This window comes from Rhinatrema bivittatum, chromosome 2 (genome assembly GCF_901001135.1).
Source record: "Rhinatrema bivittatum chromosome 2, aRhiBiv1.1, whole genome shotgun sequence".
Classification (NCBI taxonomy): Eukaryota; Metazoa; Chordata; class Amphibia; order Gymnophiona; family Rhinatrematidae; genus Rhinatrema; species Rhinatrema bivittatum.
The window spans coordinates 22,003,905-22,030,480 of NC_042616.1; the positions used below are offsets into that span (position 1 = coordinate 22,003,905).

General features: G+C 47.5%; 1 protein-coding gene and 1 pseudogene across 3 annotated transcripts in view; both read left to right on the forward strand.

Annotated features, from left to right (window-relative positions):
* The first annotated feature begins 5,888 nt into the window (after window positions 1-5,888).
* On the forward strand, window positions 5,889-8,011 carry LOC115083145 (annotated as a pseudogene).
* A 13,294-nt stretch (window positions 8,012-21,305) lies between these two features.
* Window positions 21,306-26,576, forward strand: part of LOC115083644 (zinc finger protein 208-like) — a 309,671-nt gene continuing 304,400 nt past the window's right edge. For 2 of the 3 annotated variants that reach the window (XR_003854374.1, XM_029587584.1), the window contains exons 1-3: window positions 21,306-21,432; window positions 23,364-23,454; window positions 24,344-24,544. Coding sequence is in view for 2 of the 3 variants with exons in the window: in XM_029587584.1 (XP_029443444.1) it covers window positions 24,416-24,544 (129 nt within the window). In the remaining variant the exon portion in view is untranslated. The remainder of the gene's footprint in view (window positions 21,433-23,363; window positions 23,455-24,343; window positions 24,545-26,576) is intronic. The other variant, XM_029587585.1, reaches the window with a different exon arrangement.

Here is a 26,576-nt window from a genome sequence, read left to right on the forward strand (position 1 = left end):
AGACACACCCAATCCAGTTAGATTAGGTCACTTCTGGAAGGTTTGTCTGTCCTTTTTGGTCAATTGTTTTAAAAAACGGTCTTTATGCCCCAATATTAAGATTTGAACAGATTATTTGTGCCAGCTAACTCCAAAAGAGAAAGAGATTTTAACAGATTAGAAGCTGGAGTGCTTTTCTGGGTTGTTGTTTTTTTTCTTAACTTTATAGCACAGCAACCAAACAGCAATTTAACTTACTAGAATAATATCTTACTATAAAGAAATGAAACACAGACTATAAAGAAAATTAAGACACAAACAGAAATTATTCACAGAAGCTTTCTACAAAACTTGAAAGTAATAAGCAAAAATACTTAGCCACAATGCAGATTTCACAATGCAAAATTCACTTCCACCAAGAGAAATCCCTCCAGCCTGTGCACTGGACCACAATGGCTCTCCTGCTCTCTACGTTTACCTCCCCCAAGGTCTGAGACACACCCAATCCAGTTAGATTAGGTCACTTCTGGAAGGTTTGTCTGTCCTTTTTGGTCAATTGTTTTAAAAAACAGTCTTTATGCCCCAATATTAAGATTTGAACAGATTATTTGTGCCAGCTAACTCCAAAAGAGAAAGAGATTTTAACAGATTAAAAGCTGGAGTGCTTTTTTTGGATTTTGTTTTTTCTTAATTTTATAGCACAGCAACCAAACAGCAATTTAACTTACTAGAATAATATCTCTGTTAGCTTCGTGGACCCTTGGGCCGATCGGAACCGAAGGATGGAATGCTGTGAGGGTTCGCAGCAGTGGTCCCGACCGGGAGGCGGCAGAGGCGGACTCGAGGATGGCTGGTGGAGGAAACCACGGAAGGCCCTATGCGACCAAGGACCCAGAAGCGAGATGAAGAGAAGGTGGGACTGGCCTGGTGGTAGAAGGTCTTCGCCCTGGAAGCCGGTACTCCCCCGAGAGGAGCTCGTAAGAGTCTGGCCGCTGGGACTTAGGAGATTCACCCTGGAAGCCGGTGTCCCCCCAGGAGGAGCCCGTAGGGACCCGGCCGCTGGGACTTAGGTGGATCCTTGGAGACGGAGTCCTGAAGAAGTCCAAGGTCGAGAGCCGGAGGGTCGTTGCTACCAGGCCAAGTCGTACGCCAGAGGATCACCGCTTGCCGAACCGGGGTCAGGAACCAGAGAAACACCGAAGCCAATCCAAGTCGGGAGCCAGAGAATCACCGAAAGCCAATCCGTGTCAGGAACCAGGGAATCACCAAAGCCAATCCGAGTCAGGAACCAGAGAAACTAGAAGATAAAGCAGGAACACCGCACCTGGAAGCAGGACGGACCTGGGAACCTCGTTGCAAGGCAGGGAAGGCTTGTAACTGCAGGGCTTAAATAGCCCTGCAGCGTCTGACGTCAGCAGAGGAGGAGCAGGGCTCTCCCGCGCTGGCCCCTTTAATTCCAGGGCTCAGCCGCGCGCGGCTAGGGGGCGAGGCCAGCCGCGGGAGGATGCTGGCAGCCATGTCGGCGCGGCAGCGCCGCGTCCCGAGGCCTGCACGGCCCGTTCGGGGCTGGAGGGGACCGGAGCTGGGTGCAGGTAGGCGGCGGCGGACCCGGCCGGCCCGGGGTCGCAACAGTACCCCCTCTCCTACGCCCCCTCCTCGGGGGCTGGGGCTTATCCGGGTGAGACCGATGGAACTGGTGGAGGAGGTCCTTATCCAGGATGTTGGAGGAGGGTTCCCACGAGTTCTCCTCAGGTCCGTATCCGTCCCACGAGAGGAGATACTCCCAGCGACGACGGCGGAACCGAACATCCAACACCTCCTTTACCGTGTACGTGGCCCCATGGTCCGTAGCGACATCGGTGGGCTCTGGAGGCAGCGGTCGGAAGCGAGAGAGGACCAGAGGCTTGAGGAGGGAAACATGGAAGACGTCATGTATCCGAAGGGTAGATGGAAGACGTAAGCGGTAGGAAACCGCTCCAACCCGTTCGGCTACCCGGAAGGGTCCAGTGTACCGGGGCGCTAGCCTCATGGAAGGAGTCTGAAGCTGGATGTTCCTGGTACTGAGCCATACCTTAGATCCGGGCAGAAAGATTGGAGCGGGCCGCCGAGACCTATCCGCGTAAGCCTTGAACCGGGCGGCGGTGCGATGAAGCTTCTCTTGAGTGGCGTGCCAAAGGTTGTGAATTTGGCTAGCCGTCAATTGCGCCGCTGGGGAGGAGACAGGCACTGACAACGGTAGAGGAGGTTTGGGATCCTTCCCATAAACCAACTGGAAGGGAGACTGCCGCGTGGCGGAGTGTCGATGGCGATTATAAGAGAACTCGGCCCAAGGTAGGAGGGTAACCCAGTTGTCTTGCAGCTCCCCTACAAAGGCTCGGAGGAAAGCCTTCAGGGTTCGATTCGTGCGTTCGACTTGACCGTTACCCCGAGGATGAAACGCCGTGGTTAGGTCTAGCTGGACCCCAAATTTTTTGCAAAGAGCCCTCCAGTACTTTGCCGTGAATTGGGGACCCCGGTCCGAGGCAATATGCAGAAGCAGGCCATGTAGTCGGAAGACATGGTGAACAAAAAGCTCAGCCAATTCGGAGGCGGAGGGCAATTTAGCTAGGGGCACAAAATGGGCCATCTTCGAGAATCGGTAGACCGTGACCCAAATCACGGTCTTCCCATCGGACGGGGGCAACTCTACTATGAAATCCATAGATAGGTGCGTCCACGGTTCCGTGGGAATGGGGAGCGGCTGCAGGAGCCCCCAGGGACGGCCTGGTAAAGGTTTTTGTTGCGCGCACGTAGGGCACGATTGTACATAGAGGCGGACATCCTCCTTCATCCGTGGCCACCAATAGAATTCCGTTAAAAGTTCAAGAGTCCGGGCTATCCCTGGGTGACCAGCCGTCAGTGAGTCGTGCGCCCACGCTAAGACCCTCCTCCGAGAGCGGGCAGGAACCACCGTCTTCCCCGCGGGTCCAAGGTCTGAGGCAGCCAGTTGTACTTTAGCTGGATCCAGGATGTATTGAAGGGGCTCCTCGGTATCATCAACCTCCGTGGCACGGGAGAGGGCATCCGCCCTTACATTCTTAGCCGCCGGTCGGTAACGGAGGGAGAAATTAAACCGACTGAAAAAGAGGGACCAGCGCGCCTGCCTGGGATTGAGCCTCTGAGCGTGACATAAGTACTCCAAGTTTTTGTGATCAGTGTACACTATGATAGGATGCTGAGCCCCCTCCAACCATTGGTGCCACTCCTCGAAGGCTAACTTGATGGCAAGTAGTTCCTTATCGCCGATACCATAGTTCTTCTCTGCGGGAGAAAACTTACGGGAGAAGAAAGAGCATGGCCCGGACCTGCCATTCTTGGAGATTTGGGCTAGCACCGCCCCGACCGCCACGTTGGAGGCATCAACTTCTACTATAAATTGGCGCAGAGGATCAGGATGTCGGAGGCAGGTGTCTTGTAAGAAAGCCTTCTTGAGGTCCTGGAAGGCCTGTACGGCAGCGGAGGTCCACGTTCTTGCATCGGCGCCTTTTCGAGTGAGAGCTGTCAGAGGAGCCACAAGGCTGGAGTAGTGCGGGATAAACTGGCGATAGAAGTTGGCAAAGCCTAAGAAGCGCTGGAGCGCTTTCACTCCCACTGGTTGTGGCCAGTTCCGGATAGCGGCAACTTTATCCGGATCCATGCAGGAGCCGGTGGAGGACACGATGTACCCCAGGAAGGGCAGAGACTCCTGCTCGAATTGACATTTCTCCAGTTTGGCATACAATCGGTTCTCTCTTAGCTTTAGCAAAACCTGGCGAACATGTTGACGATGCGCCTCAAGGTCCCGGGAGTATATTAAGACATCGTCCAGGTAAACGATGACTGAGGTGTGCAGGAGGTCGCGAAGCACCTCATTCATTAGATTTTGGAATACGGCCGGGGCGTTACAGAGACCAAACGGCATGACGAGGTATTCATAATGACCGTCCCTGGTATTGAAAGCGGTCTTCCACTCGTCTCACGGTCGGATCCGTACGAGGTTGTACGCCCCTCTGAGGTCCAGCTTGGTGAAGACGCGGGCCCCTTGCAGACGATCCAGGAGCTCCGGAATCAGGGGCAACGGATAGCGATCTCGTTGGGTGATCTGGTTCAGGCCCCGGTAATCGATACAGGGCCAAAGAGACCCATCCTTCTTTGCCACGAAGAAGAAGCCGGCTCCCGCCGGGGAGTTGGAAGGTCTTATAAACCCCCGGTCCAAATTCTCCTTAATGTATGTAGACATGGCCTTGGTTTCCGGCAGGGATAAGGGGTATACCCTACCGCGAGGTGGCGTAGTACCTGGCAGCAGGTTAATCGCGCAGTCGAAGGGTCGGTGCTCCGGGAGTAGTTCCGCTTTCTCTTTAGAGAAGACGTCCTTGAAGGCGTGATACTGCGGTGGTACCGTCAACGGGGTTGTAAGGAGAGGAAGTGTTTGCAGAGGACGAGCGGGAAGACAATGTTGGACACATGCGGGTCCCCAGGACGTGATCTGAAGTGTACTCCAATCTATCACTGGCGAGTGTTCCCTGAGCCAGGGTAGACCCAGGATGACTGGATGGATAGACTTCTCCAGAATAAGGAACGAAATATCCTCCTTATGCAGGAGGCCGACCTGAAGCTTCAGAGGACACGTGCGCGTAGAGATGGTACCAGGAAGTGGAGTCCCATGGATGGAAGAGACTCGCACGGGCGGTTCTTGGGGCTGGACCCCGAGCTGAAGTTGCTGCACCAGGTCTCGAAGGATGAAATTCCCCCCAGACCCAGAGTCAAGCAGGGCTAAGGCATCAAATCCTCCCTCCGGGAGACACAGCCTTATCGGTACGGTACATGGGGAGTGGGGTGATGTACTGCCTAGAATCAACTCCCCACTCGACTCTAGGTTCGGGCGTTTCCCGGACGCTCAGTACAGCGGGCCAGGAAGTGCCCCTTGCCCCCGTAGTAGAGACACAGTCCCTGGGAACGACGGCGCCTCCGCTCTTCGGAAGACAGGGGACCCCGGCCCAATTGCATGGGTTCTTCCGTCGAGGCGGTCATGGATGCGGCCGGTGAGGACCAGATACGGGGCGGAGTGGTCCTGCGGGCGGTTTGCCCCTGAGTGGGCCTTCGCTCCCGGAATCGACGTTGAATTCGTCGGTCTACCCGGCCGGCCAGCTCGATGAGCTCTTGAAGATCATCCGGAAGGTCCCGACCTGCGAGCTCGTCCTGGAGACGTGGGGAGAGCCCTTCCAGGAAAATGCTGTGCAAGCTGTCCGCTCCCCACGCCAATTCTGTGGCCAGAGTTTGGAACTCCATGGCGTACTCCTCTAGTGGTCGGGTCCCTTGCCTTAGCTGAAGCAGTTCTGAGGCGGCCGTGGCGGACCGAGAGGGTTCATCGAAGACTCGGAGGAAGGATTGGATGAACTGTACCAAATTGTTTAGTCGGGAATCCTGGCGTTCCCAGAGGGCCGACGCCCAAGACAACGGCCTCCCATCCAGGAGGGAGATAATGTACGTCGTCTTGACCCGGTCGGACGGGAACTGTGCTGGCAGCAAGTTGAAGCGGATGTAACACTGGTTGAGGAAGCCGCGGCACGCCTTAGGATCCCCAGAATACCGGGATGGGGCCGGCATCTGTACGGGAGCGAAAGGTCCGGTACTAGCCTGGGAAGTGGATGCCCCAGCGCTGGCAGCCGAAGCCCCCTCCACGCGGTCCGCTAGCCGTTGCACTGTGGTATAGCCTTCAAGCCGGCAAGGTCCGCCGGGTCCATGGCCTTGCAATCTGTTAGCTTCGTGGACCCTTGGGCCGATCGGAACCGAAGGATGGAATGCTGTGAGGGTTCGCAGCAGTGGTCCCGACCGGGAGGCGGCAGAGGCGGACTCGAGGATGGCTGGTGGAGGAAACCACGGAAGGCCCTATGCGACCAAGGACCCAGAAGCGAGATGAAGAGAAGGTGGGACTGGCCTGGTGGTAGAAGGTCTTCGCCCTGGAAGCCGGTACTCCCCCGAGAGGAGCTCGTAAGAGTCTGGCCGCTGGGACTTAGGAGATTCACCCTGGAAGCCGGTGTCCCCCCAGGAGGAGCCCGTAGGGACCCGGCCGCTGGGACTTAGGTGGATCCTCGGAGATGGAGTCCTGAAGAAGTCCAAGGTCGAGAGCCGGAGGGTCGTTGCTACCAGGCCAAGTCGTACGCCAGAGGATCACCGCTTGCCGAACCGGGGTCAGGAACCAGAGAAACACCGAAGCCAATCCAAGTCGGGAGCCAGACAGAGAATCACCGAAAGCCAATCCGCGTCAGGAACCAGGGAATCACCAAAGCCAATCCGAGTCAGGAACCAGAGAAACTAGAAGATAAAGCAGGAACACCGCACCTGGAAGCAGGACGGACCTGGGAACCTCGTTGCAAGGCAGGGAAGGCTTGTAACTGCAGGGCTTAAATAGCCCTGCAGCGTCTGACGTCAGCAGAGGAGGAGCAGGGCTCTCCCGCGCTGGCCCCTTTAATTCCAGGGCTCAGCCGCGCGTGCGCGGCTAGGGGGCGGGGCCAGCCGCGGGAGGATGCTGGCAGCCATGTCGGCGCGGCAGCGCCGCGTCCCGAGGCCTGCACGGCCCGTTCGGGGCTGGAGGGGACCGGAGCTGGGTGCAGGTAGGCGGCGGCGGACCCGGCCGGCCCGGGGTCGCAACAATCTTACTATAAAGAAATGAAACACAGACTATAAAGAAAATTAAGACACAGACAGGAATTATTCACAGAAGCTTTCTTTAAAACTTGAAAGTAATAAGCAAAAATACTTAGCCACAATGCAGATTTCATAATGCAAAATTCATTTGCATTGTGAAAAAACCATTTAAATGTACTGAATGTGGTACAAACTTCAGTGACAAGACATGTCTCAGACAGCATCAGAAAATCCATACTGGAGAAAAACGACTTAGATGTACTGAATGTGGTAAAATGCTCAGTGAAAAGGCATGTCTCAGACGGCATCAGAATATTCATACTGAGAAAAACCATTTCAATGTACTGAATGTGGTACAAGCTTTTCTCAGAAGGTGAATTTAATATTGCATCAGAGAATCCATACTGGATAAAAACCATTTAAATGTATTGAATGTTGTATAAGCTTCAGAGTCAAGGCATGTCTCAGACGGCATAAAAAAATCCATACTGGAGAAAAATCATTTAAATGTAGTGAATGTGGTAAAAGCTTCAGTCGGCCATCATCTCTCATGCAGCATCAGGAAATCCATACTGGAAGAAAACCATTTAAATGTAGTGAATGTGGTAAAAGCTTCTGTCGGAAGGACAATTTTATATCGCATCGGAAAATCCATACTGGAGAAAAACGACTTAAATGTACTGAATGTGGTAAAATGCTCAGTGACAAGGCATGTCTCAGACGGCATCAGAAAATCCACCCTGGAGAAAAACCATTTAAATGTAGTGAATGTGGTAAAAGCTTTTCTGAGAAGGTGCGTTTAATATTGCATCAGAGAATCCATACTGGAGAAAAACCAAGTTAATGTACTGTGTCTGGTAAAAACTTCAGTAGAAAGGAAGACCTTTCAAGCCACCAGAAAAGTTGAACAGGAGTCAAATTCAGTTCACATGCTTTCATATAGTTTTGGAATAGAAGAGTGGCCTACTAAAGATATTAAAATGCTGGATGCAAGAACAATAAAACTTCTCCATATCCATCAGGTAAGCTATAAGAATCAGGGAGGTTGATATTCAGATGCCAGAAAGCTGGATAAGTAGGACTTATCCTTCTATCTCTCTGCTGCTGAATATCCAGATATGTTCAATGGCTGAGAAAGCTGTGGGTGGGCAGTGGGTGGATCAGAGCGGTGCTACTTAGTTGGAAAAGTTATTCAGCTAAGTAGCGATTTTGGCAACATGGGTGTTTTGCATGATTTGTAGTTTATTTTTTTTACCCTGTGACAGTTTACCCCAGAGAGCTCATTCCCTGTGTGCTGGCTTGCAGGTAGTGGAGACCGTATCTCCAAAGGGACAAAGACAGGATGGAGGCGGTCCAGAGAAGGGCGACCAAAAAGATGGAGGGTCTTCATCAAATGACTTATGAGGAGAGATTGAAGAATCTAAATATGTACACCCTGGAGGAAAGGAGGAGCAGTGGTGATATGATTCAAACTTTCAGATACTTGAAAGGTTTTAATGATCCAAAGACAACGACAAACCTTTTCCTTTGCAAAAAAATCAGCAGAACCAGGGGTCACGATTTAAAACTCCATAGAGGAAGACTCAGAACCAATGTTAGGAAGTATTTCTTCACAGAGAGGGTGGTGGATGCCTGGAATGCCCTTCCGGAGGAAGTGGTGAAGACCAAAACTGTGAAGGATTTCAAAGGGGCGTGGGATAAACACTGTGGATCCATAAAGTCTAGAGGATATGAATGAAGAGAAGAGGCTCGGGGGTGGCTGGCTTGCGGGAATGACAGCTACTACCTGGAGCTTAATATCCTTATTCAATAAACAAACACGTGGTTAATGTGACTGTAACATGGCTCTATGCTTCAATGGCAAGAGGAAATGTGGAAAAAAGGATTTGCATTCTCAAAAAAGCAGGGGAGTAGCTTGCTTGTTACGGCAGTTACTACCCCAAACCAAATAAGCCTGATACTTCACTTTCAATGCATATCCAGCATAGCTCTCTGCTTCAACGGCAGGGAGAATGGAGAATGAAGAAAAGACAATTTATATTCAGACAACAACCAACAAGGAATGAAATACATAGTCTGGGTAAACAAATAAGCAAGGGTGTAGCTTGCTTATTACGGCAGTTACTACCCCAAATCAATTAAGCCTGATACTTCACTTGGAATACGTATCCAGCGCAGTTCACTGCTTCAACGGCAGGGGGGAATGAAGTAAAGAGGATTTATATTCAGACAACCAACAAGGACTGAATTGCACAGGCAGGGTAAACAAGCGTGGGAGTAGCTTGCTTATTACGGCAGTTACTTCCCCAAACCAATTAGCTAGATACTTCACTTAGATGCAGCTCCAGCACTGCTCTCTACATCAATGGTGGGGGTGAAAGGGAATTGGAACCAAAAAGTTACCAATAAGAGCCCTGACTTCAGCGGTCAGAGTAACAGATAAGTATGAAAACAATTAGGTCTGAAAGCTTGCTGGGTGGACTGGATGGGCCGTTTGGTTTTCTTCTGCCGTCACTTCTATGTTTCTATATGTTTCAGCCCTGGGTACATGTAACACTGGAACACCCTGCCATGCCATTGGCCAAAAAGCTCACTGTTAATACTGTGTTTCCTGATTGGCCCTGGAGACAGAGAACTCGCTCTGAGGGTTCTGGACAGGGATGCCAACCTGCCTTATTTATTTTTTTAGTTTGCGGCTTCCTTATTATTGGGTGTTTTGTCTATCAATTGTGGGTTTTTTGGACTTGGTGGGTGGGACTTGAGCCCAGCTGTCCCTGTGATTGGCTGCTGCTGCCGATGAGGCCTGTTCATATCAGAGGAGCACTTGGGCAGGCACTGATGGCAAGCAACAGAGTTGAGGAAGATTTTATGCAGCAGGGCAGGCTTGAAGGCTGAAGGGAGTGAAGCTCTCAACTGTCACCAACACAAAGAAGAGGGACCTGGAGGGGGAGGAAGGAGTGTGCTGGCAGGGGGAAGGAGAGAATAAGGGTGTGGGAGCCAGACATGTGCTGGGGGGGAGGAGAATGAGTGGTGGGGATCAGTGGGAGGGGCTGTTTTTATTTTCCCCTTTGAAGGAGCTGCAGAGCTCAGTGGCTGAGACAGGAGTGGGGGGTGCACCCCTCAGCCATACAACTGGCCTGCATGGGAGGGTGGCCGGATAGAAGCCATTACAGAAGAAGGAAGTGTGAGTTTGAAGATTTTACTTCTAGCACATTCTGGGGTCGAGCGCACTGAATAACCTGCAGTCGGACGCGGGTTAAATAGGCGCTAATCCATGCAAATGCAGTTATCTCCATCGGTGTTCATAACTGGCAGAACGCCGGTGACCTAGCGCCTCCTTGCTAACGCAACCCCCTAATTACAATATAGCAGGGCCCCTCCCTTGCAGGCGCAATGCTATATTGTAATTTTTTTTAATTGTGCTTTTTTTTTTTTTGCATCAGCCCCTCTGTCTGGGACAATCTGTGTAATGTCAGGTAATCCACAACAATTTGATGGACATTTTAGGGGGTTAAATATTATTGCAAGCCACTGTGTTTCCTCCATTACAATCACAAAATTATTTTAAGTGTTTTCTGTGTATAAATACCTTCTAATAAAAGCAGTTTTAATCTCAGGTGTTTTGGGCTTGTTCTTTCATGAAATCCTGGCTCCCCTGGTGCTGGACCTCGCCAGTCTGGGCAGGGAGTGCAGAGGAGCAGACCTCTGCGTTGAGGCCTTGTTCAGCTCCTGTGCTCAGCCTTTTCCTGACCTCCCCAGGCACTGGTAACATAGTGAAAAGCGTTTAGTTAGTTTCTACTCTTCAATCCTTGTTATTTTCCTTGTTTCTGTTTGCACCTTAAAACTTTTATCTGTTCACTGTTCCTCCTTTTTCTTAATAAACCCATTAGTTTGTTAGCTCTGCCTGTCATGGCCTGACTATCGCTCCTGGTGTTGTGTATATTTGGTCTCTGATTGTATTTTTAGGAACTGTGTGACCCTTGTGTCCCTGGATAGTACCAGGGGATGGCTTGCGGGCGGGAGACCTTGCTCAGATGCAGGCAGGAGCCCGGGTGGTGGGTGAGAGGTTGCCAGTGTAGAAACGCGTGCGCAGGTGCAGGGGGGCCGGGCAGTGCTTGGTGGGGCCCTCCAAGAGGCCACAGGGTTACCCTGAGGGGGTGTTAGGGGTGGCTCTGCAGCATTACATGAGGGCGATATTCAGCCTTAGACGGATCACTTCTCCGAGTTAGTTAGACCTGCTCCAAAACAGGTCTAACCTTAGACAAAGAAGACTTATCTGGGTATTTAGCTATTTGTTTTCTCCAAAAAGCTTTAAGGAACTAACATAGAACAGCACATCCAGCAGCTTAACAAGAAGCAGAGAACAGCATATACTAATTTTATCAGTTTAATTATCTTCTGTTCCCAAGCCTATATTCCAAGGCTCTGGAAAAATAAGTGTAAATCAAATTACATAGAAATGACAGCAGAAAAGAACCAAATGTGAGGAAGTGACGTCATCTTAACTGATGGCAGCTTAGCTCTCAAGCTCCCTTAATACCCGTCTTATATACAGCTTAAAAACGCTCAATCAGACTTGGTTTATACTTTGAATTGAGTACAAGACCACAGTACAACCACGGCGATGGCAGGAAAGAAAAAAAATCGGTGGACTTTCAACATTCTGCTTATCACAAGCTGTCTGAATCGGGCCCGAGTGAAGACGGTGCCTCGGCAGGAACTGACCCCGATTGTGAGCAGAGAGAGGACGCCGATGAATGTAATCTTACCGCGGAGGAAGCCCCGACCCGCGCAGAATTTCGTAATTGGTTCTGTTCCCTTTGGTAGGACCTCAAAAAGTTATGAAAAAGAAATTCATGGGATGTTAGATGACTTTCACGAAGAATTAGCTATAATGGGAACCAGAGTAAATGAAATGGACACCTGACTCGAAGACAAGCCGACCTAACTAAAGGTTTGCAAGAAACATACCAAGAGCTGCAGGAAGAGAATGCAGTCCTGCGAGCTAAACTCGCTGATCTGGAAAACCGGGCCAGGAGGGGGAAACCTCCGGTTTCACGGGCTACTAGAGAACACAGCGAATGCAGATTGTGAAAATACGGTGAGACGTTTTTGTCACTTCTTACTGAATCCTGAGGGAAGTGAAGAGCCTCTGCAAACCCAGTCATTAAAAATAGACCGAGCACACCGGACTTTACGATCAGCTGGGGCTAATGCACCTCGGGACATAATTGTATATTTCCACGAGTTTTCCCAAAAAGAAAAAATTGCAAATGCAGCTCGAAAGCAAGCTCGCTGGCTGTGGGAAAATCAAGAAGTCTCAATCTATGCTGATCTCTCCCAGGCAACTCTTCAAAATCACTCTGAACTTCATGAAGTTACTCAATTTCTATGGAAGGAAAATGTGAAGTACAGATGGCTGCACCTATTTGGGCTGTATTCACGTGGGATGGAGTCAGCCCAGATCCGCTCCATCCACGAGGCGGCGGCCATTTTGCTGGATAAGGGATTCAAACCCTCGAATAACCCAGGGCAAGGTATTAGAAAACCCAGCACTAAAGATCAGCATCCGCGCTGGCAGAGAGTTGGTGCTCGCAATAGCAGACTCAAGAGAAGTTCAGACACCAGAGCAAGAGCGGTGGCTGAATCCTGACTTTATCAGCAATAAGATTCCAATAACAATGGTTTGTAGTCCTGTGGCAGAGGACTGTTGGACTCTGTGGTGTATTATTTTCTCAAAAGTTAGCCTGTTATCTTTCAAATCATCATATGTTAAAAGTTAACCTTTTGGTGCACTATAGCCACTGCCATTAGCAATGGTAACATGGAATAGACTTAGGTTTTGGGTACTTCCAGGTTCTTATGGCCTGGATTGGCCACTGTTGGAAACAGGATGCTGGGCTTGATGGACCCTTGGTCTGACCCAGTATGGCATTTTCTTATGTTCTTATGTTCTAATCTTCCTCCCGAAAGTTAGGAGAATGGATCTGCAGGGAGCTAATGGCAGATCTTTAAGGGGAAGGGGGATTTTCTTTATGGAGGGCAATGGTTTCAGCCAGGATGGGGGGTTATTCTTGAATGCTATATACTTGGGATTAACTGGTATCTTTTCAGTGACATTTCACATACTTCATCATCCATATATACGATAATTTGGGGCGACAGCAGGATGCATCTCACTGGCATGGTGCTTGATGGGACAGGAATTCCTAGTTAACTCTTCGTACAGGCTCTATTAATGTAAAAGGGCTTAATACTCCATTTAAAAGGTGAATATTCTTTAGAGAACTAGCCCATCAAAAATTAGATATCATTTTTATGCAAGAAACTCACTTAAAGGTACAACATGAAGCTCTTATGGCATCTCGAGCTTACCCTAATCAATATTTTGCTCCATGTTATGTTATGATTTGATATGTTATGACCCGTTTTACTGTTAATTGCCACCACTGTTCTTTGTATCGCCCTGAGCGAGTGTTGTAGTTACATTGTAAACCGATGTGATATGTATATTTTACAGGAACTTCGGTATAGAAAAGCTAAAAATAAATAAATAAATGTTCCAAGGGAGCTAAATACACAGGAGTGGGGATATTATTTACTTCTTTGTTTGTCTTTGAATGCAAAAGGTGTATCAAAGATCCAGCAGGCAGATATTTGCTAGTGGGAATCTTGGTGGATGGAAAGGAATACACACTTCTCAACATCTATGCTCCCAATGTAGATCAGGGATCATTTCATGATCAGGTCTCTAATCTGCTCCTGGCACATGGCAATGGTTTACTACTGATTGGGGGAGATTTTAATTTGGTTAGGGTACCTACGGTGGACGCTTCTAAAGGATATGTCTCGGCACCTCAGGCATATAGAATCAGTCTGCAGGGGTTTATTGATTCTTGGGACCTGCTGGATGCATGGAGGCTGCGCTATCCACATACCAGATCCTATACTTACTACTCAGCTGCACATGATTCCCATTCATGAATAGATTATTTCTTGGTGGATAGAGGACTTTTTAATCAGGTTACTAAGGCTATCACACCCATTGCATGGACAGATCATGCTCTCATTAGCCTGGATATTACTTTTGACAGCTACGACAAAGGCATAAGATATTGGCGACTTAATGAGTCTCTATTGATGGATAGGGAATTTAATCAGACCCTAATCTCCAATATCAAAGATTTTTTCAGTAGGAATGATACTGGAGAAATCTCACCACCTGTGGTATGGGAAGCATTCAAAGCTTATCTCAGAGGGCTCCTAATATCTAGGGGAACATTTCTTAAAAAATGGAATAATCGGGAAGCCCAAATCCTAGGGGATGCTATTATCACCTTGGGATGCAAACACCAGGCCACGGGTAACACCAGGACACTATCAGCTTTCACGGGCGAGGGAAGACCTTTTGCGATTGGAAACTACAAAAATGGCACACTGGCTGCAAATGACAAAGCAATCCTATTTCGAGGGGGGTAACAAAGCAAGGAAAATACTAGCTAATAAATTAAAGAAAATTCAATATCAAAATACCATCTCAAAAATTAAAGGGGCAGGAGATAGCATTCTAACTAACAACACCGATATCGGGAATAGATTTTTAGAATTCTATGCCGCACTATATAGCTCTAATACTTCTATTCAACAACTTAATGTTAAGGCATATTTGGACTTGCTCACTGTTCCGACTTTGAGCGCAGAGGCGAGAATGGAATTAGATGTGGAGATCACGACTCCGGAAATCCTGTTTACCATGAAATCCCTTAAATCAGGAAAATCTCCGGGACCCGACGGTCTCAATGCTAAATTTTATAAACAATTCGGCCCTTATTTGGTTGCGCATTTGCAGAAGGTCTTTAATTCCCTGAGAGAGGACGGATCACTGGCTGGGGATGCTAATCTGGCCGGTATCGTGGTGCTACCAAAACCTGGCCGGGACCCCACTATTTGCGGCTCGTACCGGCCAATTTCGTTGATAAATATTACCTAAAACTTTTGGCAAAAATTCTAGCAGGGTGCATAAATAAGTACATTACACAGCTTATACATCAGGACCAAGCAGAGTTCATACCTGGCAGGCTCTCAGGGGATAATATATGTAAACTTTTAAATCTGATGTGGGAGGCACACTCTAGTAAATCGGAAGCCCTCTTCCTTTCCATAGATGCCGAAAAGACATTTGATATGGTGCACTGGCCATTTCTATTTGGAGTATTACAAAAGATGGGTTTTGGGCAGGGATTCTGTAGATGGCTAACTAAGCTCTATGATCAACCTCGGTGCGATATGTATTCTTTACACTAGTGTGTCGCCAAGTACCGGCAGGTGTGTCGCGAGCTCCCGGTCTCTCCCGCTGCTCTTTCTGCCCTGCTGCCGTTGCCGCCGGGCTATCAGCACGTTCAAGCCCAGCGGGAATGGCAGCGATGGTAGAAGAAGCAGTGGCACCCACGGCTGGCCTTTTCTTCTTCCCGCGCCCCCCCCGTGACCCGGAACCGGAAGTGATATGCGGTGCGCGGGAAGGAGAAAGACTGTGCCGCGTGATAAAGTAGCAGCAGCAGCGGCTGCAGCATCGGCCCCCGAGCAATTGAAGCAGCTGGTAATCGAGAAAGGAGACAGCAGCATGAGCCTCCCGCGGCCGATGGGATTCTTCTTTCTTGGCCTGCGGGGGCTGGAGGAGGAGGCTGCTGCAGCTACCATTTCTGCTCGGGGGGGGGGGGGGAGGAGGGAGTAGAGGAAGTGAGTGAGAGAAAGAGAGAGAAGCAGCCAGCCAGCCTGTGTGTAAGTGAGAGAATGTATTTGATTGAGAGCATGTGTGTGATTGAGAGAAACTGGTCAGAGAGCTGATGTGTGTGTGTGTGTGAGAGAAAAAGCATGGAAGTGAGAAGTCTGGATATGTGAGAAAGCATGGGAGTAAGAAGCCTGGTGTTGCGGGGGTGTGTGTGAAAAAGCATGGGAGTGAGAAGCCTGATTATGTGAGAGAGAGCATGGGAGTGGGAAGCCTGTGTGTGTGTGCATGCATGAGCGAGAGACTGGTTGGTAAGGTGACTGTGTGTGTGAGAGAAAGAGACTGGTGTGTGTGAATGTGAGAGAAATAATGTGATTCAGGGAATGAGAAGCCTGTGCAGTGGAGAGCGAGCATGGAAATGAGAGAGAGACTGGTGTGTGTGTAACAGAGAGAAAGTGATTATGGGAATGAGAAGCCTGTGCATGTGAAGAGAGTGAGCATGGGAGTGAGAAACCTGGGTGTGTGTGAGACACAGCATGGGAGGGAGAAGCCTGTATATGTAAGACAGAACATGGAAATGGGAAGCCTGTGTGTGTGTGTGTGTATGCATGAGAGAGATCAGGTGACTGGTGTGTGTGAGAGAGAGAGAGAGAGAGAAAAAGAAAGTGATTATGGGAATGAGAAGCCTGTGCATGTGAAGAGTGAGCATGGGAGTGAGAAACCTGGGTGTGTGTGAGACACAGCATGGGAGTGAGAAGCCTGTTTATCTGAAAGAGAACATGGGAATGGGAAGCCTGTGTGTGTGTATGCATGAGAGAGATCAGGTGACTGGTGTGTGTTTGTGTGTGTCTGTGAGAGAAAAAAAGTGATTATGGGAATGAGAAGCCTGTGCATGTGGAGAGAACAAGCATGGGAGTGAGAGACTGGTGAGTGTGTGTGTGTGTGTGTGACAGAGAAAGTGATTATGAGAGTGAGAAGCCCGTATATGTAAGTAGAACACAGGAGTGGGAAGCCTGTGTGTGTGTGTATGGCATGAGAGAAACTTTTCAGGAAGGTGACTGGTGTGTGTGTCAAAGACTGGGAGATGATTGGTGTGTGAGAGACAGAAACTGGTCATGGGGGCATGACTGGTATGGTGTGTGTGTGAGAGACATGGGACTAAGGAAGAGGACCATGAGTATAGAGCTTAGCCTCTACTGCTGCTTCTGCTGTGTGCTATGGCCTGCATGGAAGAGGAGTAGGAGAGCTGCTGGAGGGGGTAAGTAAAGGTGGCTTTTTAAGTTTATTTTTCTTGATTGACTGCCATTTTAATTATTTAATATTATGTGATGTGTCTGCTTTTTTTGAAATATTTTATTGGTGTTTGGAGAATTTTTAATAGTTTTTATGAGTTTTTAATTGTTGCATGTTATTCTGTTCATAGCGGTTTTGAAACATTTATTCTGCTTATTAGTATAGTTTTACAGTTATTTCTGTGTGGGGATCTATAGCTGCTTGCTAGTTCTGTTTTCCTAATAAGAGGTGTATTGGTTTTTAGGGCCTGATTTAATATTTGTAGTGTTGCCTTTTCATAGATAGGGTTGCTCCTGTTTGAGTGTATTCCATAATACAGGTGTAACTGAGTGCAGATTAGTTTATGTGCATTACTACAGATCCTGGGAGTATGTTAGGTCGGTTCTGTGTCTGTTACCAAGATGAGATATTTTGCTAGAATGTAAGCATTTGTATCAGTCTTATTTGTTGTGTTTTCTCAAGAGGACATGCATTGGTGGTAAACTGCTGTCTTTTCATAAGTAGGGCTATTGAGCCTGGAAGTAGAAGGAGTTTGAGTTGCTGTTACTGCGATGACACCAGAACCAGAATATCTTTTTTGTAGGGTGAGTTGTATGGGGAATGTCGTAATTCTGCTTTACATCCATTATTGTGGGTCAGGGGGGTTCCCGTGGGTGCAAACTGTGCTTTTACATCTAGCCCCGTGATGATCATGGGTCAGTGTGTCACGCACGTGAGAACCATCTGTCAGGTGTGTCCCAACAGAAAAAAGGTTGAGAACCACTGCTCTAGAACATTATTTAAAACATTTTGTCCATAAAACTTTAGCAGTGACTGCTTCACTTAAATGACGTCAGAAGCTGTTGTGTATTCACTGCATTTTTCTATAGCCAGTAAGCTCTGTCTTCATCTATACACAATGGAACATGTACAACACAGAATGACCCACAAACAGAACACAGAATGACAGAGAACCACAGACAGAAAGCAATGTAACATGTACAACACATAATGACCCACAAACAGAACACAGAATGACAGAGAACCACAGACAGAAAACAATTATCCAACATTAGAGCTCAAAGAGAAGGCCTTTTAAAAGCAAAAAACAACAATCTTTGGATCCAGAATTAAGCAAAAATCAGAATTTTTAAAACAGATCTGTTCAAAAAACAAAACAAAAATCTAGGAGAGAAAAAAAATACCCTCAGGTTTTACACCTTGTCCTGTACAGCAGCTTTTATTCTTGTAAATCTGTAAAAGAAAAATCTCACATACAAAGAGAGGTTCATTTTAATCTTTTAAATCACATTACAAAGTACTAAATGGCGAGCTATAAGTAGCTGAGCTGCACCATTAAAGTAGAAAACCACTACTTTGATTAACTTCTAAGTAAAAGATTCTGATTGCTTAATCACAGAAACCAGAATTGTTTACATTCCTTCAAATTTGGTCATGTGAGATAGAAGGGAGAGAGGAGAAAGGAAAAAAAGTTTACTAGACAGATCTCTCCCTGCTTCTACAAGATCTTTTTGCTCAGCCTATAGCTGCACAATTAAAATATTACAAACTTTACATTAGGTTATCAGCTGAGGCCACACACCCCACTGCTTCAGTAAGTATTGGATGTGCCAGATTGTAGAAGGACTGGGGTCAGCCACCCCCAACTTAATCTGCGGGCCTGCTGGGAGGGGAAGGAAAATACTGAATGTAAAATCCAGGGCTTTGGGACAATTTTTTGCTGTATGTCCTTTTCTCCTGCATCGATAACAAATGCCACGAAACGTCTGACTAAATACAGGCCTTCCCTTTAACATCCTGTCACAGATGCATACAGTGGCAAAATTCTCACTCCCCCCTCTTCTGGATCATTTGCTCCCTTGTTCGCAGTGGTCTTTATATTACCTTCTTTTTCATTCTTATAATCAGAGGAGGATTTGGGTTTACTGTGTTCCCAAAGGATTTCTAACTCTTCTTCTTTATCAAGTAACTATTTAGACGGGTAATTTCAGACTTTAAAGCTTCATTCTGAATACTAGCAATTTTTAGCTTCTCATTTAAATCGGTCCCACACAGCTCATAGTGCTGTCTATCTTCTGCGAGCAGGCAGAAAAGAAATTCTCCAGTTTTAGCCAATTACAGTTTTCTTGTCTCAGCTTACCTGTCAACATCTTAAGGCATTGTTACCAAGCATTTGTAATATTTAACAGTAGCCATATTAAGGCTGTGCTCTGCTTACTCTTATTTTTGGGCATTGTGGCATGGATATACTTAGAAATCCGATTTTCTACATCATCCAAAGAATTTAAGTCTGCTGCGACTTTAGAATCCCATGGGTTCTTCCCACACACTGCTGCTGCAATCTCCAAAAAGTGCTTTCTCTTTGTTTCGGCTTTTAATTCTAGTTTAGTGTCCCTGTGATTCTTAACAAATGACACCTTGTGTTGCCACATAATGCTAAAGTTAAATACACACACAGAATATTCTGTACTCAATAGATTTTCTTACGCACTATCCTGCTTTCTGCAGACCACAAGAAACATTCTTAACACAAGCTAGAGGTTCCCAGCATAAACAAATCAGCCCTTCACAGTAAAATATCAAGGGATACACAGACACAAATTAAAGGCTCATTTAAAACTTTCACCATTGATTCTCAGTTTTCATAGAGCATTTTAAATGGTTTATTCTTCCATCCCGGGATATCCAGGAAGTCTTTTAACCCACTAGCTTCACTTTTTTTTTTTTTACAAGATATATACATTTTATATTGCTTATTTACATGTTATGCTACACTAATTTCCTTTCACTTTCTGCGTAGCCCGGCTCATTGCACTGCGCTATATTTGTATTGCCCGTACGGCTGCTCTCTCTGTCATCACTTGATGTATGTCCGTCCGTTTTATCTTTACAAAGCTGCAACTGACATTGGGACACCACTCTATGCTGCCTTAACCTCTCTAATTCTTCTTGGGCTGCGGCTATTTGCTCCTGCAACTCATTAACCCTTAAGTGAGCTTTCCTATACCCAGTAAGAAGTATCCATCCCCGCCGGGCAATGCACGCCAGTTCTTTCCCTGCAACTATGGGGATCTTTTGTAAAATATCCACCATCTCGTGGGGTTCTGTGCCCACTTTCACACAAACCAGTTTTACATCCACACTCCTTGGTCAGCAAGAAGCAGGGTACATCTTCACAGCTGGGAATTTCCATCTGGGCTTTCACCTCCTCCCCTGCAGATTCTTTACTGCTCTTCTTTCATTTTTCCTCTTAATGAAGGACGTCCCACCCTCATCGCCAAATGTAAGAAGTCTGCCCGAATGGGAGGTAGGCAGACCTGCACAATACTAAACACACACACACTATGATACACGATAGGAGATATATAGTAATGGAAATATAGCTTTATTTACAGCACACATACTTCATTTCCCGTGACTATAATACATACCAAATCAGCATCCTGCCACTCATCAGGTCGGGGAACCCCGGTGCGACCGAAAAACAGGAGCACACAGCTTCAACGGGAAAGATCCTGCGCCACTCATCAGTGCACAGGTGAGGCTCCAAGTTCCCACCGCAGGACCCAGAACTTTTATAGGGCTTTGTAAACAAGTGTGTGTACATAGATGAGCCAGCACCTGGGTCTGGGAACCTTTCTGTAGGGCTGCTGGCCAGGCATTCCTCCTCCTGTTGAATCAGGTCCCAGGCACAGACAACCTACTCTCCCCCACAACCACTTGTGTAAGCCCTACTGATAAACAGCTTTTTGCTTAAAAAACAAGTTCCCAGCTTAAAATGTGACAGGACAGCATAATGTTTGTTCTGAGAGCATTTTTTTTTAACCTATTGTATTACACTCCGACACACCCAGAGGAGGGGGAGGGAGATTCCTCCTAGCTCACCTGCAAACAAAATGGCCCCATAGTAGTGCACACATAGTTGCCAGATCGGGCTATTTCACACTCAGCTGGGCTATTACTTTTCCATTCTGCAGGAAAAAACACCCATTTGTGCCGGTTGATTTGGCCACCTACCAACCACCGTCACAGTTGCCGCTTTTTCCTTTGCTGCACAGTCCCTCCAGCAGTCGTAGATTGATCACTCATCGGCCGCAGCAGCTCCACCAGCAGTCGCAGATTGATGACTCATCGGCCGCAGCAGCTCCACCAGCAGTCGCAGATTGATGACTCAAATGCCGCAGCAGGTCCACCAGCAGTCGCAGATTGATGACTCATCGGCCGCAGCAGATCCACCAGCAGTCGCAGATTGATGACTCATCGGCCGCAGCAGCTCCACCAGCAGTCGCAGATTGATGACTCATCGGCCGCAGCAGCTCCATCAGCAGTCGCAGAATGATGACTCTCGGCCGCAGCAGCTCCACCAGCAGTCGCAGAGTGATGATTCTTAAGCGACTGCACTAAAGCTCAGTCCCGGAGAAGGGTTGCCAAGCTCACTTATTTCCCGCGTGATTGGGCTTTTTTTCTAGTCATTTGCGGGCTTTTTTTTCGATTCGCGGTTGCATGTAATTGGGCGTTTCTTCCTGCCAATCGCGTTTTTTGTTTGGGTTTGGTGGGCGGGGCCTGTGCGCTGATGTTGCAGTGATTGGCTGCTGCTGCCGGTGAGGCCTGTCCATAGCAGGCGCACCCTAACCTATTGCAGCATTAAGCTAACCAGAGCCAGCAATCACAGGAGCGCGTGGGCAGACCCGGCCTGGCATTGCAGGAAGCAACAAGCGTCGTGGGTGACCAAGAAGCTTCTGTGCAGCTGCAGCCCTGAATGCTGAAAGGTGTGGAGCACTCAGCTGCCTACAACCAGGGATCAGGAGGGGAGACTGAGTGTGGGGGGATTGAAGACGGGTTTGTAGGGAGTGGGGAGGGGGAAATGAGTGTTACGGGGCCAGTGTGGGAAGTATAAAACATACTTTTCCCTTGCGGGAAAGATAAAACAGTGAACAAATTCAGCAAAACGAAGTCTTTATTGTAACATTTGCAAATGGCTGCAAACAAAGCCAACCCCAGCAGGTGTCAGTAATGAGGCATAAGATTGCTATTAAAATACAGGGGTTTATAGATCCCATTTAGTTCCTTGCGGTTAACTTGTTTTTCTGCCTTGGTACATATTGGGGGGAGGTTAGGAGAAGGGGGGGTTGGAGGAGGCTTGTGGTTGTTGCTTTTCTTGTACTTTCCTAATTCTGGACTGGAGCAAGGGGGGGCTGCTGCTGCTTTCAACATCTCTTAACTGTTTCTGCAGAAAGATTTGACTTTAGTTCATTACTTAGGCCTGCTCATGGTCTTAATGACAAGGGGATTTTTATTCAGGTATTGGGTGTCTATAAGAGGGGGTTTCTGGAGAATATGTTTTAATACTCAACGCACAATTAAACTCTGGAATTTGTTGCCAGAGGATGTGGTTAGTGCAGTTAGTATAGCTGTGTTTATAAAAGGATTGGATAAGTTCTTGGAGGAGAAGTCCATTACCTGCTATTAAGTTCACTTAGAGAATAGCCACTGCCATTAGCAATGGTTATAGGGAATAGACTTAGTTTTTGGGTACTTGCCAGGTTCTTATGGCCTGGATTGGCCACTGTTGGAAACAGGATGCTGGGCTCGATGGACCCTTGGTCTGATCCTGCATGGCATGTTCTTATGTTCTTAATACTAATCTTTGTTATAACAAAGCTTTCTAGTTAAACTGTTTCCAGCAGTTTTTCACAGCTTCTAACTTCCTCTTTTTATAGTAACTGCGCCATAGCTTTTCACAGCTTCTAACTTCCTCTTTTTATAGTAACTGCGCCATAGCTTTTCACAGCTTCTAACTTCCTCTTTTTATAGTAACTGCGCCATAGCTTTTCACAGCTTCTAACTTCCTCTTTTTATAGTAACTGCGCCATAGCTTTTCACAGCTTCTAACTTCCTCTTTTTATAGTAACTGCGCCATAGCTTTTCACAGCTTCTAACTTCCTCTTTTTATAGTAACTGCGCCATAGCTTTTCACAGCTTCTAACTTCCTCTTTTTATAGTAACTGCGCCATAGCTTTTCACAGCTTCTAACTTCCTCTTTTTATAGTAACTGCGCCATAGCTTTTCACAGCTTCTAACTTCCTCTTTTTATAGTAACTGCGCCATAGCTTTTCACAGCTTCTAACTTCCTCTTTTTATAGTAACTGCCCCATAGTTTTTCACAGCTTCTAGCTTCCTCTTTTTATAGTAACTGCCCCATAGTTTTTCACAGCTTCTAGCTTCCTCTTTTTATAGTAACTGCGCCATAGTTTTTCACAGCTTCTAGCTTCCTCTTTTTGCAGTAACTGCTTCAAACTACATGATTTCTCTTATAGCTTGTACATAAAAGTTACAATTTTTGATTATTCACTTTAGCTCTATGTTCAGCAAAGCTTTGAGTACAATTCTAGCAGTCAAGTCTTCCCACCCTATCTATAGCACCATCCTGATCATAGGGTTATAGCAGTATAGAGTAGGCCACACAAAGCATTTTATATTTATCATTATTACTGTAATAATAACATTCAAATTCCATTTCTTACACCAGTGATGTGCTCGGAGGGGGGAGGAAGGGGGGAATCGGTGTGGGGGGAGGGGGGGCCAGAGATGTGCTCGGAGGGGGTTATCAGTGTATGGGGCTGGTGTTTTTTTTTTTTAATTTGTCCTACACCACTTTTAATTTCATGTAATTTTTTTTTCTCATTTCTTCTCCCTGCAGCAGATCTCCTTTGTAAGAAAGCCTGTCCATACCTACTGTTTCTGTCATTGGCTGCTGCGCTACTAAATGGATTTGATCTGCTATAGCTAAAGTAAGGACCTAAAAGATCCTGCTAAGCGTGGGAAGAGGAATGTGAACTAAAAGCATGGATTCAGTCTGTTGTCAGCAATGAGAGTAAGGCTGTGTGCACATTTTGTAAGAGTGACATTTGTGCACATCAGGCAGACCTTCTGCAACATGCAAAGAGTTAAGCTTCCTTTGTCATCTATGCGACTCACAAACATTGGGGTTTCAATTTCATGTGTTTTGGGCTTGTTTTTTTGGAAAAAAGTGCTTGTTTCATGAAAACCTGGCAACCCTAAGCGGTGTCTTTCCAACCCGTTCTTTTCTGGTGTCCCTGTGATGTTTTCTAGCAAGCAGCGGGACTGAGTGTAAAGGGCTCCAGGCGGGGGGCTCTGCACTGGGAGCGTGGAAAGGAAATCAAGGAGGCGATCAGGTCTTTAAGTCTCAATCTATGGGGCCGATGCAGTGCAGTGAGCTCAGCCGAGCGCATTGTTTAACCTGCGGTGGGACACGGGTTAAACAGGCACTAATCCACCCCCTAATGCAATAGGGGGATTAGTGCCTATTTAAAGTGCGTCGGACAAGGAGTGAATGAGTTAGCGCTCATCACATGCAAATGCACTCATTCACTCCAAATGCAAAAAGATACATTGAAAAGCAGACAAAATTGTACTACTTTTTTAAAGTAAATAAAATAACATCTCTAATTCACATATTACAAAAAGTTCATTATTTACCTGCTTTAGGGCAAGTTACCTCATTTCCAGTTTTGTTGTTTCATAGATAGGATGTTGCTGTGTGAGGTTTGGGAGTTGGCGCGGTTTAAATGGGATGGGTTTGATACAAAGGTGCTGAGAGTGTTTTCTGTTACTTCCCAGAGTGCCCAGTAAAAAATTCTCACTTTCTCTTGTCCTCAGCCCCCGGGATCAGAGGAGGGGGCAGGGCTGGCTCGGGATCCCCTGCAGCCCAGGACTTCGGGCTTTCTGTGGATGGTTGTGGAGCGGCCGGAAGCAACAATGAGCAGCAAGTTGGAAAGGATTGAAGGGGAAATCTCCTCAGTGACCCAGGAGAAGAAAATCTCTGCTCATGCTAAGCGGCTGCAGGCACCGGAGAGCAAGGTGGGAAATTTACTCATTAATTCTCCTGGGTCCATTCAGGATAAAGTTTGTTAGAAGAAAAAGTAAGAATTTGGGAAATGTTGCCAAATGAGAAATATTTTAGAATTATCAACTTTCCCAAGAGAGAATATTTCACCAGGGGAGATGATTAATAATTATTTAGGGGAGGCTTTGCAAAGATCTAAGGAATCTCTTCTTCTAATTAACCACATTTCTTTTCTAGTGAAAATTAAATGTATAAAGATCTTCTGTCTCTTGTTGCTGATCCACAAATTTCAAGGAAGAAGAAGTTGAACCCCAAAAGTAATTTTCTATACCTTGGTCATTTTTAGTCTTCAATTCTCAGCCAGGTCACGTCTACACCTCTCCCTCCCCCGCTTAATTTATTTATTTGGTTTATTTTATCTTATGATTGTTATTAGAATAAAGGTATATAACAGTTCACAATATAAATAAAATCAGTGTCCTCAGCCATCCAGTGTCTCTCTGTCTCCTAGCAGATGTGGAGGTGCTATCCCCTTACCACTTGGAGAAAGATCGAGCCCCGCTCTCCTGTGGTGATACCTAAAGGTCCCTCCCCCGCTTTATTTATTTGGTTTATATTATTTTATATACCGTTATTCTGATAACAATCATAACAGTTCACAGTATAAATATAAATAAAATCAGTGACCTCAGGCACCCAGTATCTCTCTGTCTCCTAGCAGATGTGGAGGTGCTATCCCCTTACCAGTTGGAGAAAGATTGAGCCCCGCTCTCCTGTGGTGATACCTAAAGGTCCCTCCCCCAGGTGAGAATTCCTGAGGTGATTTCCGAGATCCCTCAGAGGTTGCCTTGGTCCGGTAGTGGTTCCCAGGTTGGACTTTGTTGCTAAAGCAGCGGGTGCAGGAAGCCGAGCGTGGCGGTGAACGCCTAAGCCCTCTCTCCCCTCAGCCGGAGACCATCTCTGTACTCGGCCAGTAAGCGCTGAGCCCGGGTAAGTAGAGAAGATCTCCTCTGATTCAGAGACGAGGAAAGGCTTTGGTAAATCTTTCCTCCATTCTCCTTGCTCGGTGCGCCGTACCGACGACGTTCCCGATCCCGTTGGGGCAAGGGAAGGAGGTTTCCGAGCAGGTTTAGTGGCCCCTGATGGGCCAGGCCCCACTTCAGGCTCGGTGCGGTGCCATTTCCCCTCCTTGACCGTTAGTACGTGCGGTGCGGGCCGGCCCTGCTGTGCGCCTGACCCCACTCCTTAATGAGTGCGCATCTCTGCACATAACCGCGCGCATAAGCACAGTCGTACATTCGGGCACAACTGGATGCTTATCTTACGCTCTTCAGGGTGGATTTGTGCACACTCGAGTCTGTGCTGGCTGACTGAACGCACAAGGTACAGTGAACTACGGCTCCGGCAGCAAAGAAGCCCGAGCGCCCCTCTCTGCCGCCTGCCATATTAGGGCTGCGCAGCCTGACCTGGATCCTTCCTGGGTCAGGGAGGGCCGGACTCTCAGAACTTCTCCCAGTCGCAGGATGGGTCAGCCAGGACCTTATCTGTTAGCGCCCGGATCTGAGCAGTCCCGGGGCTGCGTCCTCCTTGGGAGAGGGCTTACCCCAGATCCTCCTGGGCTAGGCATGGACCCAGCAACCTTTTCCTGGATGGAATTCGTTCAGGGCCTTCAAAGCCTTTGTTCAGGCGCAGTCGGCTGCTGCCTCTGCCTGGTGTGGGAAGGCCTCGTCCTCCCAGCCCTATCCGCAGGCTTACCAAGGGTATGGAGGCTTTCTTTATGAAATGACATCGTTGCAGATAAGGGTAAACGTTAGGAGATTGTAACTGAAATAGTTCCCGAAGTTGAGCAAAGGTCATTACTCCCTCTCGGCCCCACAGCTGTCCCAAGTCGTACTCCCCTTAATCTTCCATTCTTGGGAAAGGGAAGTTTCCCAACCCGGGGACGAGTTCCTATTATGAAATAGGGAGGTATTAGGAAAGGTTTGCAAGGATCCAGGCAGGACGCCCTGCACCCTCCACGTATTACGTGGTTGCCGTAGAAGTGCT